General features: G+C 36.3%; 1 protein-coding gene and 1 pseudogene across 2 annotated transcripts in view; both read left to right on the top strand.

The window, feature by feature from the left end:
- The window catches only part of RBL1 (RB transcriptional corepressor like 1), a 66,888-nt gene that overhangs the window by 10,076 nt on the left and 34,862 nt on the right, over window positions 1–21,950 (top strand). For both annotated transcript variants that reach the window (XM_072631505.1, XM_072631504.1), the window contains exons 3-9: window positions 8,656–8,856; window positions 10,456–10,520; window positions 10,612–10,740; window positions 10,874–11,034; window positions 13,989–14,038; window positions 14,550–14,736; window positions 17,625–17,791. In XM_072631505.1, the coding sequence (XP_072487606.1) occupies window positions 8,656–8,856; window positions 10,456–10,520; window positions 10,612–10,740; window positions 10,874–11,034; window positions 13,989–14,038; window positions 14,550–14,736; window positions 17,625–17,791 (960 nt within the window). The remainder of the gene's footprint in view (window positions 1–8,655; window positions 8,857–10,455; window positions 10,521–10,611; window positions 10,741–10,873; window positions 11,035–13,988; window positions 14,039–14,549; window positions 14,737–17,624; window positions 17,792–21,950) is intronic.
- Window positions 1,509–2,736, top strand: LOC140529627 (large ribosomal subunit protein eL22 pseudogene; annotated as a pseudogene).

Genomic DNA, 21,950 nt, shown 5'->3' with positions numbered 1-21,950 from the left:
ATAATTATTATTTCCTTTGTATTTTAAGTTTTTTTTCCCCTTTAGTTGTCAGGAGCTGTTGGAGAGGATGGGTATGACTGACCGGGCTTTCAAACAGTTTACTTCTTTGACACCATGGTATAGATATTACAGTTAGCCACCATCTCAGCCAGGTTCTGAATGCCTCACATCTGGATTATTATGATAGTGCTAATTGATTTCTATTTCAGCTCACTCCATCTCCAGTTCATTCTACCTACTTCTGCCATATCAGTCTTTATAGTCCACCTTAAAATTCCTTTTTGTTGAAAATCCTGTAATGGCTCCTTACTACTCACAGGGCAAAACACAAACTCCTTAACCTAACATTTAAATCCTTCTGCAAGCTTACCACTACCTACTTCATCAATCTTATCTCTTACCATTCTTCTATTGAAAATCTTCATTCTAAATAAACTAGGCTCTCTACTTATTGCTCTATGGATATACTTTATGTAATCCTGGTTTTTGCTCATGCCATTCTCTTGCCTGAGATTCCTTCTTCCTTTCAGTTTATTTCAGTGTTTCTTTACAATTAAGATCAGTTTCAAGTCAAACTTTGAGTCTGAAAGCTTCCCCAGTTGTCTCAGCTCTCGATGATCATTCCCTCTTTTGAATTGCTGGATATGAAGTCCATTTCTGCTACTTATTACCTGTGACTTTGGTCAAGACTTTTCACCTTTCTGAGTGTCAGCTTTCTCATGTGTAAAGATCTCTGAGGTCTTTTCTAATTCTAAATCTATGAGCCTATGAATTTCTCTCATGGTTTCCAAGTAGCCCAGATAAAAATACACAACTAGACTATATCCATCAAACAAATAAACCATGCTCAAAAATCCAGACACTTAGTAAAAGGGGGTGGAAATGGTATGTGCATGACACACCTTCCCCTAAGAGTAGATTCAGAGTAATTCTTTTCTCTTTTACTGTTGGAGGTGAATGATACCAAATGTCTTTTAGCCCACCAACATTTTAAAAAATTCTAAATTTAGAAACCTTCAACCAAATAAACATTCAAATAAAGCAAAATTAAGCAAAGAACTCTAAACTACAAATTATTTATAATTTATTTTAAAATTTTTATATCTACTTTAACAAAATACTAACACCATTTGCTGTCATTTCTCTTTCTGATCTTTTCCTTCTGTGGTTTTTCCAGCTTTTTGTTGTGGTTGTTTTTTAATTTACTTGTAGAATTTCCTTTCTAGGTTCTATACTTGCAAACTAAATTTATCATAGTGAGTTCATTTTAACATAGTTCTGTAACTTGTAAGTAAAAATGATGCCATTAGGGGCAGAGCCAAGAAGGCAGCAACCCAGCAGAATTCTCCCAACGTTACCCTCCAAACAACTTTAAAATAATCCCTCAAATCAAATTTTGGAGCATCAGAGCCAACAAAAGACCAGAATGAGACATTTTTCCAGCCTAACATAATGTTGGAGTTCAGCAGGAAAAGTCTGTGACACTGGGGTGGGAGCCAGCCTAGAGCATGGTGGCAGTACCAGCTGTGGGCCTTGCAGGCAGCAGCAATAGTGAGGACAGCAGTAGCAACAGTGGAGACAGTAGCAGCAGTAGCTTTGGGAGCTCTCAGCTAAGAGATAGGAAGGGGGTCAGATAACTGGTCTGAAAGAGATTACAGGTGACTGTTGGCAGACATTGTGGACAGCTGGCACTGACTGGCAATTCTACTGACTATAAGCATTTTTGGGTCACAGTTCCAAAGTGGAGAGGAGCACTAGCACTTGTGACTGCAAGGGAACAGGGGCCCTTCCTGTGTAAAGACCAGTTTACTTAACAGGAGAGCAGTGACCACATCTTTCCCTGGATCATACCACCTTGGAAGCAACAAAAGCATGCAGATCCCCAGAACTAGCTCTAAAGACAATATGAAAAAGCTGGAAGCTTGGGAGAGTGCCTCCCCACCCTCTGATGAACAGAGCCCAATTTTAACAAGAAGTTCAAAATTAAGAAATAGACTGGAAAGATAAGCAAACAACAATAAAGAAAAGAACTTGACCTTAAAAAGCTACTATAGCAGCAGGGAAGAATAAACTCAGAAGACAACAGTATGAAAACAATTAAAAGCAAAGCCCCCAAAGAAAAATGCTAATTGTACCCAAGTCCAACAAGAATTCCTGGAAGAGTTAAAGAAAGAGATGAGTAGTTGAAGAAAAATTGGGAAAAGAAATGAGAATGATGCAAGAAAATTATGAAAAGAAAATAGCCTGGTAAAAGAGGCACAAGTCTTTCTGGCTTCTTTATTGCAATGGCGTGAGGAAATCTGTGATGAAAGGCAGGAAAAAAAAGAAACATGTCCTCAAATTTACCATGGATTGTACCCATCCTGTGGAAGATGATAGTTAATTTGAGCAGTTTTTACAAGAATGAATCAAAGTGAACAGAAAGGCTGACAACCTTGGTAGTGGAGTCATAACCATTGAGAGAAGCAAGGGTAAGATAACTGTGACATCAGAGGTGACATTTTCTAAAAAGTATTTGAAGCACCTGACAAAGAAATACTTAAAGATTTGGGATTGACTCTGGGTGGTGGCCAATAGCAAAGGGAGTTGCAAATTACAGTACTTCTAGATCAGCCAGGACAAAGAGGAGGAAAAGGAGGAGGATTAAACTGTCTTGGGTCTGGAAACATTTAAAACCACATTGCTGTGTAACAGTGCACAACAATCTCCTGGTTCTTCTTACGTTACCTTGCATCACCTCATATAGGCCATCATGTTTTTTTCTGAAACCATCCTCTGTCATTTTTTATAGCATTATAATATCATTATCACATCACAATCATATGCCACAACTTGTGCAGCCACTCCCCAAATGATAGACATTTTCTCCATTTTCAATTCTTTGCCATCATAAAAGGAATTGCTATAAATATTTTTGAACATGTAGATCCTTTTCAGAACACTTTTTCTATTGTGACCATAGATATCTTCGATTTCTTCTTCTGAAAACTGCCTGTTCATAATCTTTGATCATTTATCAATTGGGGAATGGCTCCTATTTTTATAAATTTGACTTAAGTTCTACACCTCTTTGAGAGATAAGACCATTATCAGAGAAATTTGCTGCAAAATTTTTTTATATTACTTGATATGTACTTTTTTAGCAAAAGGTAGTTTCCCTGATTATCCCTTTCAGTTAGGCCTGTTTTTGCTTTTGCTTTGTCTGAGATAATGATTGCTACCCCAGTCTTTTTTACTTCAGTTGAAGCATATTAGATTATGCTCCAGCCCTTTATTTTGACTGTGTGTGTGTTTCTGTTTCAAGCATGTCTCTTATAAACAACATACTGTTGGATTCTAATTTTTATTCCATTCTTGCTATCCACTTCCCAGTCACAGTTATGATTACTATGTATTTCCCTCTATCCCATTTTCTGTTGTTTTTATTTGTCTTTTTATCTTGTCCTCCTCAAAAATCTGTTTTGCTTCTGACTACTACTTCCCTTATCCATCTTCTCTTTTACCATCCCCCAACACTATAACTCTCATTTGTTGCCCTATTTCCCTATCAGGTAATATAAATTTCTGTACTGAACTAAGTGTGTACATATATTTTTTTCCTCCATCCATTCCCATTTTCCCACATCCCATTTTCTCCTCCACAGCTCTTCCTTGTGTGCCTCTTTTATGGGGAAAAGTTTCTTCATTCTGCTTCTCTCTTTCCTTTTCTCCCAGTTCATCCCTCTTTCTTATCCCTTCATTTTTTGGGGGGAGGGGGAAGAAATCATCTCAATATAATCAAGTCACACTCATGGTCTCTATGTAGATTCCTTCTAATTGCCCTAATAATGATAAGGTTCTTAGAAGTTACATGTATTATCTTTCCATATAAGCATGTTTAATTTTGAGTCCCTTATGATTACCCTTTCCTGTTTACCTTTTTGTGATTTCTGAGAGTCTTGTGTTTGAATGCCAAATTTTCTATTCAGCTCTAGTCTTTTCATCAGGAATGCTTTAAAGTCCTCTTTCGTTAAATATCCCTCCACTCATGCACTCACTCAAAGATTATACAGTACTCAGTTTTTCTGGGTAGGTTATTCTTGGTTGTAATCCTAGCTGTTGCCTTCCAGAATGTCATATTTCAAACCCTCTGTTACTATATCATGGAAGCTACTAAACCTTGTGTGATCCTGACTGTGGCTTCACAGTATTTGAATGGTTTCTTTCCAACTGCTTGCAATATTTTCTTTGACCTGGGATCTCTGGAATTTTGGCTATAATATTCCTGGGAGTTTTCATTTTGGAAGTGATTGGTGGATTCTTTCTATTCCTATTTTACCATCTGGATCTAAGGTATTGGAGCAGTTTTCCTTGATAATTTCTTGAGATATGATGACTAGGTTTGGTTTTTTGATGGTGGCTTTCAGGTAATCAAATAATTCTGAAGTTATTTCTCTTCAATCTACTTTCCAGATCAAATGTTTTTCTAATGAGATATATCATATTTTCTTCTACTGTTTCACTCTTTTGACTTTGTTTTATTGTTTCTTGATATCTTGTAGCATCACACCTGTCCTAATTAAACTTTTAAGGAATTCTTTTCTTCAGTGATTTTTAAAAAGTTTTTAAAATTTATTTTAAACTTAAATACAAAATAAGAAAAGGAAAAAAATTGCCATGTACATAGCAGAACATAAAAAAGGATTCACTGTAAAGCAATACATTTTCATTTCAAGAAAACACATATAATAAATATTACACAATTTTTTCAAAGCTGTCCAGCTTTTCTTTACATCCTTTCTTTTGTTTTCTATTGTGCACTTTTTGCTTTATTTTTTCCATTCCTCCTCCATCCCCCAAGAAAGCTACAGATACACACATATATAGATATATCTATAAACATATACACATATATACTTGCACACATATGTCTAAGACTGTACTACACTTATTTCTATTTGTCACCTGTTTTTCTAAAGGTGAACAGCATCTTTTTTCATATGTCCAAATTTTTCCATGTTTTGCTAAATTAATCAGCTTGTCATTTCCTACATCACAGCAATATTCCAACTCAATCACATTCTGTCTGAGAGAATGTCTATGAAAATATTTATTTAAAATAATCTAGTGAAGCAAGATAGGCTATTCTTGTATTCTACTTATATTATTCAATCCATTCCTCTCTCTTGGAAGGTTCCCAACCTCATTCCCCATCTTTGATCTTCAACCTGTCCCTGTCTAGTGGAACATTCCTTGTTCTGACAAACATGCTTAAAGTCTAGCCTTTCCTTAAAAGACATTCACATCCCTTTAGGCTGTCATCCTATATCTCTTCTCCTTTTCACAACCAAACTCTTGGAAAAAACTGTCTACACAGATTGCCTTCACTTCTTCTATTTATTCTCAACCTTTTACAGTCTAACTTCCAACCTCATCATTCAACTGAAACTATTCTCTTCAAAGTCACAAGTGGCTTCTTAATTGCCAAACTTAATGGCTTTTTCTCATGTATCCCTTCTGAATTTTACACTCTCAATTACCTTCTTCTCTTGAATAATCTCTCCTCTTTGAGTTTTCATGACACTGCTCTCAGTTCTCTTCCTATTTGTCTAGCTGCTCCATCTTAATCTGCTTTTACTGTATCATAATTTATCATACTTTACTGTATCATATATCACACTTTACTGTATTGGATACACTTATTCTGTAACTGTGAATGTATCCCAAGGTTCTTTCCTGGGTCTTCTTTTCTTCTGTTATGATCTCATCAGCTCTTTCATGGTCAGTAACCATCTCTATGATCATCTTGGAACACACTCCCTCCATGCCTTTTTATTATTGAATTTTTCACTTTCTTTGAGATACAGCTGAAGCACCACCTCCTACATGGTCTTTCCTGTTCCTCAACACTAATTGCTGGTGTCCTTTCTCCTCCAACTACTGTGTATTTATTCTGTATTGTTCTACACATATTGGTCAATAAACATTTATATTTCTTTTAAAATTTATATTTAGTGTTTATATACTTTTATATGTATATGATTTCTACTGTGAGAGAATATTAACTCCTTTAGAGCAGGGATTGTTTAATTTTTTTGTTTTTGTATCCCCACTGCCTGGCACGTAGTTGGCAATTAATATGTGCTTGTTGATTGATAGATTTTTTTAAAATTAAGATGACTCTCAGATCTATATACCTAGTCTCTATCTCTTTTCTGACTTTAGTTCCATATCACCAGCTGCATTTATGTTAGACATTTCTAACATGAACTTAACATTTCCAAAGCAAAACTCATTCTTTTTCCCCAATCCCTCCCTCCTTTTTTTAAAAAATTAACATCATCTATTTCTTCTCTCTCCTAGATAGAAAAAACAAAACAAAACTCTTGTAACAAATATGCACAGTAAAGTAAAGCAAATTTCTGAATTCGTCATGTCTCAAAATATATGTCTCATTTTACATATTGAATCCATCAGGAAGTGAGTAGTATGCTTCCTCATTTATCCTCTGGAGTTATGGTTGATCATTACAATCATCAGAGTTGCTTTAACTTGCATTTTACTAATTGTTAGTGATTTGGAGCATTTATTCATATGAATAAATTGGCCAGTGATAGCTTGGATTTCTTCCTTTGAAAACTGCCTATTCATATCCTTTGACTATTTATTAGGGGAATTACTCTTATTCTTATAAATTTGAATCAATTCCTTATATATCTTGGAAATGAGATCATTATCAGAGTAGCTTGCTGCCAAGATTTTTCCCAGTCAGCTCTGTCTCTTCTAATTTTAACTTCATTGGTATTGTTTATTCAGGCTTTTAAATGTCATACTGTATAATTGAACTTACCATTTTATTTTCTTTGATCCTCTCTTTTATTTTGTCATGAACTCTTTTATTCAAAGGGAAAATCCTTCCTCGTTCCTCTAATTTGTTTAAAATGTGACATTTTTTATCTAACTCATATCCATTTGGAGCAGATTTGGCATGTGGTTTGAAGTTTTGGTCTAAACCTAATTTCTGTCTTACATAGTTCTAGCTTTCTCAGAAGTTTTTGTCAAATAATGAATTATTGTCCCAGTAATGGAGGTCTCTTAAAATACACCCTTCTCTCTAACTTTCCTTCCTCTGTTGAGGTCACAAGAGTTTTTTCAGTCCCCCCAGGTTTGCAACCTTGGAGTCATTCTTCCTCTACCCAATCTCCCCTCCGCACCCTCCACCCCTGTATGCAGGTGAGTTGCCAGATCTTGACAATTCTACATCTATTTTATTTCTCAGATTACATCCCCTTCTCTCCACTTGCAAGATCACTGCCAGTTCAAGTCCTTATCACCTGTTACCTGGACTACTATAATAGATTCCTAGTTGGTTATCACTCTGCCTGAAATCTCTCCAATTTCTAGTCTGTTCTCTATACAATGAACAGAGTGATATTCCTAAAGCACAAATATGATCATGTCATCCTCCTGCTCAGAAAGGTCCAGTGGCTCCCTATTGTATCTATGTTTGAATATGAACACCTCTCTTAAGCATTTAAAGGATTTAACAATCTGTCCCTAATTCCCTTCCAGGCCCATCCTCTTGTATTGTATAGTTTATCCAAACTGGCCTACTTCCTGCTCCCTTTACATTCCATTTCTCGTCTATCTCCATGCTTTTGTACAGGTTGTCCTCCATGCATGGAGTGCTTTTCCTCTTCACTTCTGTCTCTTGGAAACTCTCCCTTTAGAAACTCAGCTTGTGTTGCCTTCTTCATGAGGCCTTTACTGATTGTCCCCTGTCGTTAGTGCCACATCAATAAAATTATTTTACATACATGTTATGTTTATTTTTACGTCTGTATCATTTCCTCTCCACAGAACATAAGCTTTTTGAGGGCTGAGACTCATTTTTGTCTTTCTCCAGTTCCTGGCACATAGGGAATTTAATGTTTGTTTATTGATTGATATGCTAAAGAAAGTCATTCTGTTCATCATATATCTGGTTAATATCTTTTAAGTGATTGAAACTAAGCTTTGGACTTGAATGCCTAAGTTTAATCTTAATCTTCTAAGTTTCTGTTTTTGTGCCCTCATCCCAAACCTATTTTGTAATGAGACACCATGCATTGTTTTTTAAAAAGTATAATTGATGTCTTTTGTTTTGATATCATAGAAACATCTGACTGTATCCTTCTCTACCCCCAAAACATTCAGCCTTCACTTATAATAAATAACAGTTAATCAAAATCAACTGAACATTGACTGAATCTGAAAGTGCCATTTTCTCATGTCTTTTCTAGCCCATTTAGTGAATCTAGCTCTCACATGACAAATACTTATTGAGTTCTTTCCATGTCCAAAGCAGTGTCTAGGTGCCGTGGGGAATAAATAAAAGTACAAAATATAATCCTTGCCATATGAGCACTTACACGAAAGTTGATGATATCATGTACAAAGTTAATTATACAAGGAACTATATACAGAGAATATGCTTTAGGATATAAGTGAGACTATGAGGATAAAAAATTCACAAACTTAGGGCTGGTAGCTGTGTAACAGTGTTTTTCATAAGGAATAGTAGTATAACTAAAAATATTTCTTCCCTGAAAATTTTATCTTATTTTTTAAATTCATCATGTGGAGTGATTTAAAAAATCCCAACTGATTTTGTTGCTTTTCTTTTTGTTTTCTAAGTTTAATTCAGTTTTTTAATAAAATGAAGAAGTGGATAGACATGTCAAACCTGCCACAGGAATTTCGTGAACGCATAGAAAGGCTGGAGAGAAACTTTGAGGTGTCAACTGTGATTTTCAAAAAATTTGAGCCAATTTTTTTGGACATATTTAGAAATCCATATGAGGAGCCACCAAAATTGCCACGGAGTAGAAAACAGAGGTAAAACTCTTATTAAATGAGATGATATATGTATAGCACATTACAAACATTAAAGTATAGTATTTTACTAGCTATTATTATTATTTAACTTTTTAAAAAAGTTCTATTTTTGCCTTTAATTTTTGAGCCATATGTGTTTCTGCTTATCTGCCTACTCATCTCCATTGAACCCTTCCTTGTGATACAGGAAAACATTGAAGCAAGGCCTGTGGATTCAGTAGCCATAGCTAATTATACTAAATTTCAGATCCATAGTCCCCTCCTCTCTACTGAGAGGGAGATATTATACTTCTTTTTCAGTTCTCCTAAACCAGGTCAGCACAACATACCAACCCACAGGCAGTATGTTATGCAGGCCTGTTTTACATCCTCTATATTTTTCGCAGATTGCCCAAAGTCCTTTGACAGGCTATATGTTGTACAGGCCTGTCCTACCCTGAGATTGTTCATTTCAGCTCATTAGAGTTGGACTACTTTTTAGTTTTTGTAGTTTATATTACTGTAATGTTTTGTTTTCTTGGTTCTGTTTTATTCATTTAGAATCATGTCACATGCTTCAAATGTTCACATGAACTATTTGTGCCTGACCTGTGATAGAGCATTCCAAGCTCTTATTGATCTGATCAGTCATATTGAAAGTGTCACAGTCAGACACATTGAAACTTTACTCTAGCCTAGTGATATCATATTGGTCCTCTTCGAGAACGAAGGACAACAGCCAACTAGCCAACCAACCAACATGTCTTCCTTTGTTTCTCTGAATTGTTCATGTTTATCATTTCATAAAATTCAATAGTATATTATATTCATGTACTATTATCTAACTGTTCTTCACCCTGTAGGCACCCATTTTCTTTCCAATTTTTTCTACCACAAAGAATGCTGTTATGAATTTAGTATTACATGTAAGGACCTTTCTTTTTGTCATTGCCCATGCCATTGTAGTAAATGCACAACAGTTAGATCAGTGGGTCAAAGCATATAAACAGTTTAGTGATTTTTTTCATCTGTAATTTAAAAATTATTTCCAAAATAATTTAATCAATTCGGAGTCCAACCAACATGTATTAGTGCAGCTAATGTTATTTGTGCAAAGAAGTTAAATATATTCATTCATACATTACTTATGACTGAAATTTCAAGATAGTATTTCTCTATTTTTCTTTTTTCTCTTTCCTTTTTTTTTTTTTTTTTGAGGCAATTGGGGGTTAAGTGATTTATCTAGGGTCACATGTCTAGAATTTGAACTCAGTCCCTTCTGACTTCAGGGCCAGTACTCTATCCACTGCACTGCCTGGCTGCCTCCTCTCTGCATTTTTCAAAGGGAGTAGGGAAAGTTTGTTTGTTCCTTAATTTAAGAAATCCTATGGTACTTGCTAATTGGAAATGTTATTAAGTTTGAATCTAGTACATGGACCACAAATAACTGGCCCCATGTTTTGGAAGTGTGAGGTAAGGTGAATGAAATTTATGTGTCATTTGATTTAATATTTTCTCATTTTGCTTACTGCTAAACTTTAAAAACTTTGGTGTGGTTTTTATTCTAGAATACTAGTGAGAATAGTGAAATTTAGTGTAACTTTTTTTTTCCCTTTCTAGACGAGTTCCTTGCACTGTTAAAGATCTCTTTAACTTCTGTTGGACGCTCTTTGTCTATACCAAAGGTAAATTGGTGTTTTAGTAATTGATATTTGTATTTCATGAACTTGTTCATATTTGACATGATAGTTTGTGGTCTTTGTGTTCTTTGTAAAGGTAACTTTCGTATGATTGGAGATGATTTAGTAAACTCTTATCATTTACTTCTGTGCTGCTTGGATCTAACTTTCACAAATGCCATTATGTGCCCAAATAGAAGAGATTTGCTCAATCTGTCATTCAAAGGTAAGACCTCATTTATTTGTAAAAGTAAATGATTTCTAATTATTTAAAAATGCATTTAAAAAAATAACCTTATTCGCTCTCCCTCTCTTTTTTTTTTTCCTCCTTCTTTCTCTTTCCCCTTGTGCCACCTTAGGTTTACCACCTGATTTCCATACTTCTGACTTTAAAGCCTCTGAAGAACCTCCATGTATCATTGCTACACTCTGTGAGCTGCATGATGGACTTCTAGTAGAAGCAAAAGGGATAAAGGAGCATTACTTTAAACCGTATATTTCAAAACTATTTGATAGAAAGGTACAGTGTCTGTTATGAGATAAATAAAACCTCAAGTGGTTATCAAAGTCATTTTCAGTAAATTCCATTTTCACTGTTAAACTTTTTCAAATTGGTTATAATTCCAGTTCTCTCACTAGCTAGATGGAGGACCCTTGGCAAGTTACTTCAAATTCTTTACCTCAAATTTTCATCTGTAAAATGAGACGGTTGGGCTAGGTGATCTTTAAGATTCCTTCCCGCTTTAATGTTCTATGGTAAAGACTTGCTCCTTACTCAAACTTCCGTATATAGTGGTTTTCTTTCCTCAAATATTCACATTATGGATCACACCTGCATATTTAAAAATGACTAATGATATGCCCTTGGAAATTCTTGCTGATTTTTCCATATATATATTTAATTACAATTTTTAATAAGAAACAGCATATTACAAGGGATAGGCACTGCCTTGAAATCAGGAAGGTCTGGGTTTATGTTCTGTATTTGACCCATATTAGCTTTGTGACTATATTTGGGTCTCTGTGTTCCAGGCAACTCTCTGACATTATAAATGATAGATGAGTTGCTGAGCTGCAGTAGTGGAACAAGTTTCTACAATACGAACTCCCTGCATGAATGAAATTACAGTTCAGGACTCTACACCCTTTCCTACCCCATACTCCAGCCAGGAAGTAGATTTTATACAGTTTCATAAAGAAACTACTTAGTATTTTGATTGGTGTTACAGTAAATATAAAGAAGTTAATTGAGAGAGTATTATTTTTATTATATTTAAACTGACTCTACTCTGAACAATTAATATCCTTTCAGTTATTTAGGTTTATTTCATTTATTATCATTTTATAGTTGTCCTTGAAATGAAGTTCCTGCTTTCCCAGACTTTGGAACATAATACAAAGCAGTTATTGGAACTATTTGGTACTGGGCATAAAATAGAGAAGCCAGATATCCAACCAAATATGTGCCAAAAAATTGTTTTATAAACCTATAAAAATTAAAACTTCAAAAGAGATTTATTATTAAATACATGTACAATAATTTGGCAGGAAATGGACATGGACCCATATCTCACAACATATAACTTAGTAAAGTCTACAAGGATAAAGACTTAAACGTAAAGTACTTAGAACCTTAAAAGAAGGAAGAAAATGGAATAATGTAGTTTATTTTAATTGTGGGGAGAATACTTTTTTCTTATTAAATAGAATTATTAGGGACACTCAGTCAGCAGAAATTTTTTAAGCACTTACTGTGTCCCAATACAAAGGAAAAAGCAGCCATAATTCTTGCCCAGCTTACATTTTAATGATTAGACCACAAGACCCATGCTTTTGATTTCATTAGTATAAGGATCTCCTATGGAAGGGAAGTCATTTACTAAAGCAGGTGGGCATCTTCTGTGTGACTTGATAGTCTTAGATTGGAGCACTGAGAGGTCAAGAGACTTGCCCTTAGTCACACATACAGTTGTGTGACTGTCCAAAGTAAGATGTAAACTCAGGTTTTCCTAGCTTTGAGGTCAGCTGTCTCCTGTGCATAAGGTACTCCAATTAATCCCTGACACTTCTGCATATTCGACTCAGAGCCAAGCTAAGCAAGCAAATCTAGAATTCCTGGTGCCAGCACTGATGTATCTCTGGGTTAGAGCTGGGACTCCACTGTGTCCTGAGTTATTAGTATTTCATTTACATAAGTAATCTTCACTGGTCTGAAGAAAATATTCTTTATTTCTGTATTTTGTTTCTTTGCATTGTCCTAGATCAAGATGGTATACTGTTTCTTCTGCCCACCTAAAAACTGTAATTTGTTTCACTTTTTCCAAAAAAACAAAATAAAACTATTTGGTGTCTATTCAGTTTTACAATAAAAAGCATATTTAGACATGTACATGGCAATTGCAACCTTGCAACAACTTTATCTCCCTTTCTGATCCTTAGGATTCTCTACATTAATATATCTATACATACTTGCACATATGCTATCCACCTTCCATGGATGTGATATTTTTTTATTTGTCTCACAAAACAAGTTTAAAAATATGGTCACTCAATTCTGATTTTTCCATGTTGCATTACTCCATTTTGCACTTTTTCTTATTTCCACATATTCTTAGTATTTGCTACATTGCATGGAGACTCACCTTCATGTTGGTGTGCCATGTTCTCCTTAACCCAAACCCTATCCATATATTCCTCAATAGTTGAATATTTCCAGTTTTTCCACTGTTACAAATAATATAACTTTAAACTGATAGTTTTTTCTTTTAAAGCTGCCTCTTGGGGTTGGGGGGAGCTGTTCCCAATATTAGAATCACTGGGTCAGAGATTGTGGTCAAGTTTGCAGTTCTTGCTGGGCACTGTCAATTTCTCTTCAGAAAGAATGTATCCATTTGTAAAGGCAGCATCACACTATATCTTTTTCCTTGCCACCCCACCATTGGGTTTTTATAATTTTTATTAGTTTTCCCAAAATTAGTGAACATGATTTAGTATAATATAATCAATCAGAAGGAACTCTAGTCCAGTCCTTACCTGGACAGAACTCTTTCTTGATAGCATCCCCAATTGTGACTATCAAACCTGAGGCTTTAAGATCTTCAGCACTGGAAAACTCACTACCTCCTAGGATAGTCCATTCTACTACTGGACAGTTCTATTTGTTGAGAAGTTTTTCTTTATATCAAATTTAAATCACCGTCTCTACAACTTCAGTAATATTTTTTCTGGCCCCTTTGGGACCACAAAGAACACTCTTCCTAACCTGTTGTACCTTCAGGTTTTTGAATAGTGATCATATATATCTTTAACTTGTAGTTGTTGGTGACTTTATATGTTTTTCAAATATTCATTATAGTGAATTTGTCTTCCACATTTAGAATAAATATGTTTATTTACTTCTCAACTTATTTCAAATTTTTGGTAAGTTTCTCTAGCTAAGTTATAAGAAGTTTCTGAATATCTTTTCCTCCACAGATTTTAAAAGGAGAATGCCTCTTGGATATTTCCAGTTTTGCAGATAACAGGTATGGATTATTTATATCAGAATAGCTCCAAAGAATTCGAATTTTCCCCTCATTTAGAGATAAGAGATGAATAGTTCTTAAACTTGGCTTTAAGTATTGGCCTAATGACTTCAGTTTGAATGTAGAAAGATATTTTAGCATTCCTAAGTGTGATGTACAGCAAAATAGTAACTTGGTATGTCAAAAAAAGTACATACTTTGAAGCAGTCATTCCCTAGCTGATAATCTTTTTGTTCTCCTTGACTAGGTTAATCTTCCTTGATGTTTGCAAGTTAGTCTGTATTTTCTGTACCCTTGTATTTCAAAGTCATGAGGATTTCCTAGTGGATAGTGAGAGTGCTGAAGAAATAAGGGGGAGTTCCCAATATTAGTAAATACAGATAAAGTCAATAAAACTTCAGTCAGGACAGTAAAAGTTTTCTTGGACTTTTTGATTCTATCTTTAAGTTAGGGTAAATTCATTTTTTAAGTAAATGTTTATTCATCAACTTAAAATACTGTTTCTTTTCAGCAAAGCAGTAAATAAAGAATACGAAGAATATGTTCTTACAGTTGGTGATTTTGATGAAAGGGTTTTCTTGGGAGCAGATGCAGAAGAGGAAATCGGAAGTCCTCAGAAGTTTACAGGTGACACCCCTGCAGGAAAATTAATTGCAAGAGTCCAAGTGGAATGTAACCTTCAGCAGCATTTTGCAAAGGTATGTAAACTGTTTCAGGTTTCAGTGTAACCATATGTCATTTTACTACCAGAACACAAGCATCTTTTTGTAATAAAATCTTGAATTTCCAGTATTAGCCTATATTCTCATGAACCTGGTAGCCAGAGAGATTTTAAAAAGAGAACTTTTTAGGCTTTTTGCTTTATTTCTTGGGTGTATACCTCAACACTGCCTTATTTTTGACAAGATTATGTTGCGTACCTTGAAGTTATTTAAGATTCCTTAAAAGATGTAATAATAGAGATGACCTTGTTCAACCTTCTGATAATAAGTATTAGTTATAAAACTGGGAAGTTTGTGTTGATCAAAGGAGGAGATTCCTTAGGGATGATGAGGTCCACTGGGTGCTTCTCTTTGCTGACTTCATTGTAATGGGCATATCTTGCCCTGGAATATTGCAGAGCATCTTGGAAAACATCAGTATCCACAAAAGAATTTGACCTAACAAGCCACCCATGAGAGACCAAGTGGATGAAGCAATTCTTGTCCAGATTATGACATACAGTTAGATGGTCAACATGTACAACTTTTCCATCAATATCTATCTGGCTTGTACAAGCACAGATAGTATAAATAGACAAGGAATTGGGTCCAGAATTGAATAGAAGAAGAGTGACCTAGATTGCCTTTGAGAAATTAGAGAATTCCTTTAATGTCCCCACTTTTTGCCAGGACAAAAAAAGCACATTTTTAAAAATATCAACATTGTTGTATGCTACAAGTTGTGCAATGTGGTAGCTTTGAGAGTGCAGGGAAAAGTGTATGATGGGTGTGAGTAGACTGCAGCATATAGCATATAAAGAGCAGTGGAGAAGAATTAGTGTAAAGGACAATATCAGAGAACCATATGTTTAAAGAAGATGAGCCAGTCATGAAGTGAGAGAAGGGATAGCTAAGGGCAGTGTATGTACCACAAGTATCTTTGGGATGTCCATAGGACATGAAGAAGGGCCTTCAGCACACTGAGCAAACTATTTATGGCAAACATAAGAAAGGAGATGGATGTAGTTGGGACTCTGTGACACTAAAGGGAAAATTCATGTTGACATAATTACAGATCCTTTGGATTATACTTGCTATCTCTGACTGTATATTTTCATCTCTTGATGTTCAGTTTGGATAGATACTTTTCCAGGCCCTGGCCCAGGAGATTCAAAGATAAAAGTGAAACAGTTCCTGCCCTCAAGGAGCTTACATTTTATTGGGGGAAACACCACATGTACAGATAAATAAATACAAAATAAATTAAAAGTAATTTCAAGGGTTAGCACTAACACTGTTGGAGTCAGGAAAGCCTCGTGTAAGAAGTATCATTTGAGCTAAAGGTTTGAAGGGAACTAGGAGTTTTCAGAGGCAGAGGTGAGGAAGGAAACATTTCAGGGATGAGGGACAAATAGCCTATGTGAAATCATAGAGAAGTCAAGTGTGGTGGGGGATACCTGTAATTCTAGCCTAGAGGCTGAGGTTGGGGGATCATGTGAGCTTGGGAGTTCAGAACTACAGTGGGCTAAGCTGGTTGGGTGTTCAGACTAAATTTGGCATTAATTTATTGAAACCCTTAGATCTGGTGGCCACCAACTCCTTTCCTGAAGAGGAGTAAGCTTTCCTGGGTTAGAAATAGACTAGGTGAAGGTTCCTGTAGTGGTTAGAATGGGATTATGCCTGTGAATAGCTTCTGCACATCTAGCCTTGGTGGGTTAGGGAGACAGTCTTTTAGGTAAATGAATAGATTAATATATATAAAGTCACATAGACAGAAAGTAAAATGTTATATTTAAGGGATATCAGGGATGTTTACAGAGGTAATATACATGGTGAGTGCACAAGAGGAGAATAATGTGTGATTAGCCTGGAAAGGTAAGTTCAAGCTAGATGGTAGTAGCTTTTAAATATTTTATTTATCCTGAAAGCCCTTGAAGTTTGTTGAGCAGGAATGTGACATAGTCAGATCTGCACTTCAGGAATATCACTTTGGTACCAGAGTGGAAAATGGTTTAGAGTAGGGAAAGAGTAGATGTAAGGAGAGACATTGAGTATACTATTGCAGTGGGCCAGGTGAGAGGTGAGACCTAAATTGCGATGGTGGCCATGTAGATGGAGAGAAGGGAACAGAGTGAGATATTCTTATTAATTAGCTTCCCTTTGCCTGTGATATTTCTAGACTGACCTCCTACCTCTGACATAGACTTTATTCTTCTCCCTCAGCTTTATCTCAGCCCCTGTAACTCCACCCTTGGTTTATCACAGCCATGGCTAAAATGCTCTCATGCCTTCACTTGCTTGCTAGAGGATTTGTTCAGTGCATGGGGCCTAGTTTGGTAGGTAGGAAACCTGGGATTCTAGGTTTTAATGTCATGTAAACTTAAGGGGCTCATTTTATCTCATTTTGCAAATCTCATTTGTAAATTGAGACAACATATATGAAAGAGTGCTAGAGTTGGAGGCAGAGAGCCTTGACTCAGAGTCCTCTTCTGCTACTTCCCACCTTGGTGACTCACTTCCCCTCTCTGGGCAAGTCTTTTCAGCTGTAAAATGAGGAGATTGATTTGCTTATTTGTAGGCTCCTTCGAACTAACTTATATGATACTATGAGAATCAATGTTGGTCTTAACCATTTTGTGGGATTTTTGTAAGGATTACATGAAATAGCATAAAATGCTTTGAAAAACTAAAAGTAATATTCAGTTATAAAAGGTAGAAATGCCCAACATTTTGCAGGTAGATTGCAGGATAGGAAAAAATGCTCTTCTCTACGATGAAACATGATTTCAGTGAAGGATTTGCATGTGATTTTCTTTTATTAGTAACACTTTGAGAAAGGAAGCATAATTTCTGAATCTCAGAGGTTTCTCTCTCCTTCCTGACAGAAAAGATCATTTGCCCCTTCTACTCCACTGACTGGACGTCGGTATCTACGAGAAAAGGAAGCTGTTACTACCCCTGTAGCTTCAGCAACCCAGAGTGTGAGCCGATTACAGAACATTGTGGCTGGACTGAAAAATGCACCAAGCGAGCAACTTGTGAATATTTTTGAGTAAGCACACAACTACTAACTCCTAGGTTTTTCTTTTTAATAAGTTTCCTGTACTTCTCATAGCCCTTGAGGCATAGCTTTCTTATTTGAAGTAGATTTTTTTACCTGTCTAGTAAGTGTAGTTGTACCAATTAAGCCCATGCTGTGCAAGTTTGTAACTTAGAAAAATTATGTAACACCTTGTGCGTTGGACTTCTAATATGAATCATTCAGCAAGCAGTTATTTAGTGCATGCTCTGTGCCAGGTGTCATGCTAAGCATTGAGGACACAAAGAATGACAAGAGCAGTCATTGCCCTCAAGGAGCTGCCATTCTAAATAGGGCAGATAACATACTAGTAACAAGGCACATACAAGATACATACAGAGTAAATGGAAGGTCATCCAGAGAGGAAGGTGCTGGCAAATGGAATATGGATATCCTGAGGACCAGAAAAGACTTCTCACAAGAGGTTTGATTGGAGCTGAATCTTGAGGGAAACCCGGGTAACTAAGAGAGAGTATTTCAGGCATGGGGGATAGCTGATGTAAAGCCTCAAGATAGAGCAATCATTGTGTTTGAGGAGAGATGAGTAGGACAGGATAGCTGTCCTATAATTCCCTGCAAGTGTCCTGCATGCCATTTAGGGGACATGAAGAGTAATAAGGCATAAGAAGACTGGGAAGTAGGAAGGTACAAGATTGTGAAGAGCTTTAAATGCCCAACAGAGGACTTCGTATTTGAATCTGAAGGTAACAGGGAATGACTAGAGCTCATTGACCACAGGGAGATATGGTTATCCCTCTTGCATTAGGAAAATCGCTTTGGCAGCTGTGTGGAGGACAGTTTGGAATGGGGAGAGACTTGAGGCAGGAAAACAACTAGGAAACTCTTGCAATTGTCCAGGCAAGAGGTGATCAGGGTTTGAACTAAGTTAATGACCATGTGAATGGAGAGGAGATGTGTAGAGAGATGATGTAAAGGTTGAAGTGACAAGATTTGGCAATGGATTGAATTTATGGAAATGATAGTAAATAGTTGAAGGATGTCACTGAAGTTAAAAGTCTTGGTAACTGGGAGGATGGTGGATAGTAGTACTCTTGACAATAAATAAGTTTAGAAACATGAAGTTTCTAAAGAGTAAAGTTTAGAAACATCAAGAGTTTTAAATGAAAGGTAAGTTCTCTTTTGAGCATGCTGAATTTGAGATGCCAAGTGTCCAAAAGACAGTTGATGACATGATATGACTGGAGCTCCGAAAAGAAATTAGGCCAGGTTGCATAGATTTGAGAATCCTTTGCATAGAGACGATACTAAATCTGAGCTGTCGAGATCACCAAATGAGATACCATAGAGTGAAAAAAGAAGTGGGCCTAAGGCAAAGGTGAATACCCATAATTAGTTAGTATGACCTGGATGAAGAGCCCACAAAAGAGATTGATGAGGAGCATCAGTCAGATAGTTTGAAGGAGAACCAGATGAGAACAGAACCACAAAAGCCTAGAGAGGAAAGTATCCAAGAGAAGGTGGTGATCAGCAATCTCAGATGCTGCAAAGAAGTCAAGGTGGATGATGAGAAGAGGCTATTCAGTGATTTGGCAACTAAGAAATCATTGGAGAGAGTAGTTTCAGTTGAATGAAGGAGTCAGAAACCAAATTGTGAAGGGTTTAGAAGATGAGAGGAAAGGAAATGTCAATACTCTTGATAATTGCAAACATTCTACAAACTGTTACACATCATTTTCTTTTTGAAATAGGCCATTGTTTAGGCTAATGGTTTTAAACTTCTGAAGAAAATTGTTTTATAATTACACACCTTCTAAATCAGTATAGAAAAGTGGAATGGAAGTTTTGCTTCTTTTCCTCCAAAAAGGGATTGTTTATTAAAAAAAAAAATTACTTGAACAGGAAATGTATTTCATAAAGATTTCTAAAGGATATAATTCACTCTAAAAGATATACAAAATAGGGGTTTTGTGGAGGGAAAAAGCCTTTACACACTATAAAGTACTATACAAATGTGATTTGTTGTAGTTATATGGAATATATGATGATACTAAATATTGATACTGAAACATGAAAGCAATGAGCATTAGAATAACTTGGGAAATAGGATTATACTAACCACCATTCATTAGTGCTCTTGTTCCGCTGATTAGCAGGCAAAAGTCATTGGTAAAAACAGAAACAACTAAATAGAAGCTGTCTTAAGTTGGAAGGACTGAATCAGGCTCCATTCAGGTTTCAGAGTAGAATAAACCTAGGATTGATATTTACTGTTGGATTCTTACCTTTCTTTGAAATGAAAAGATAAAAACTGCCAAAGGGGAGTGGTTTTTACTAATAGAAATGCATGCTTTAGGCATAGGTAGAATGTCAAGAATGACCACTAGTGTAGTGTCTTTTCTGTGTCTGCTTTTATTCTGCTCAGAGCAATAATCGGTTCTTTGGTCACAACTTCATGTGAAATTTTCTGTTGTGTTAAGACAAAATTTAGGATGTATTACAGCTATCCTCTGAATCTACCATTGTTAAGAAAATGTGAAAATGCCCTAGAACTCTGGAGGAAGATTATTCAAGGAAGATTGTGATATTCTGTTATGGCTCTAAAAGTACCCTGAAATCCTCCAGAGAAAAGGAACTGCAGCTTTTTTGGTCAGATCCCATCTGGAGTATTGTTTACTGGTTTTAGCACCTCATTTTGGGGAGAAGCTGAAGAGTATCCAGAGAAGATAGTCAGGATGGTAAAAGGCCTTAAGATTCAACCAGTATGAAAACTGGTTGAAAGAATGGGATATAAAAAACCTAAAGAGTAGACTTAGCAAGAATAGAATAGCCATCTTCAAGTATTTGAAGAACTTGTCCATGGAGGAGGGATTTGACTTGTTCTAGGTGGCCTCAGAGACCACAACCAGAAGCAATGAATAGAAATTGTAGAGGTAGATTTAAGCTTGGTTTAAGAAAATATTCTTTCAAACAGAGCTATGCAGAAGTAAGATGGGCTACCTCAGAAGGTGGTGAGTACCTCTTCACAAGTGTTCTTCAGACAAAGGTGTAATAAATACTCATTGGGGTTGTTGAAGAGGGAATGAGTTATATACCCAATGACTTCTAAGGTTCTTTCCAACTCCATGAGTCTTTGTGTGATATCCGAGTATCTGTGTTAACACTGCCATAGTTAATAGAAGTATAGATTTAGAACTTCAAAAGACCTTAAATATCAAGGCCAGTTCCCTCATTTTACAAGTGTTAAGTGACTTGCCCAAGGTCACACAGCTAATAAGTCTTTGAGGTAAAGTCAGTGCTTTACACCATATTGTCTCATCAGCCTTCTAGCATAACTCTAGTATAATGTGTGTGTACCCATAATATAGCTGTATACTAAATCACCTCTGCTTATGTATGTCAATTCCAAAACGGAATCCCAAGAACTGCATGGTCATTTGATTTAAAGACTATACCTTCTTTATTTTAATAATGTGTTTTATTCCGGGAGCCAAAAAGGCAGAGTGATTGGTAAATGCTCTCCCCTTGCCCTTGTTGACCTCAAAAGAACCATAAAATATTTTCTCAGAAAAATCCTGAATCAGTGGGATCAGCAAGAAGGGGCCAACAGTCTTGTAGCATCTGAGGCTAGGAATATTCCACTTACTGTGATGACAGCCCCACCTCAGCAAACCAACCCAGAGATCTGGAGCCCAGGGGGGTGGAGCCTTGCATTAGGACCCAGGTATGCCTCAGAGCTCCAGGGGAAATGAGAAGGCAGCCAGGATCACCAAGCCCTGAGCTTGCCTTTGCTCTACCTCCAGTGAGATCTCCTGTGACCAGACCACTTCTCCTCCACACTTAACAAGCTAACTCCAGGGCTAATCCAGGGAAACACAAGACAAAAAGAAAAAAAGACACCTGCTCTTTGCTTTCTTACACCAGCCAGCTCAATACCAGGTTCTTCAGCTTCTAGCTGAAAGAACCAGAGACCACAATACACAAAGCATCATCATCATGAGTAAGAAAAAGCAAAGCAAGAATGAAAAAACCATAGAATCTTTCTGTGAGGACAAGGACCAAAACACGAATACCAGAGAGGTCAGTATTGAGACTGTGCTTCCATCTGAAACTTCAGAAGGGACTATGTATGAACTGCTTATAGGCACAAAGAGCTCTCCGGAAACAGCTGAAG

This window comes from Notamacropus eugenii, chromosome 1 (genome assembly GCF_028372415.1).
Source record: "Notamacropus eugenii isolate mMacEug1 chromosome 1, mMacEug1.pri_v2, whole genome shotgun sequence".
Classification (NCBI taxonomy): Eukaryota; Metazoa; Chordata; class Mammalia; order Diprotodontia; family Macropodidae; genus Notamacropus; species Notamacropus eugenii.
Note: the sequence above shows the minus strand (reverse complement) of the source record. Positions and strands in the feature narration are given on the sequence as shown.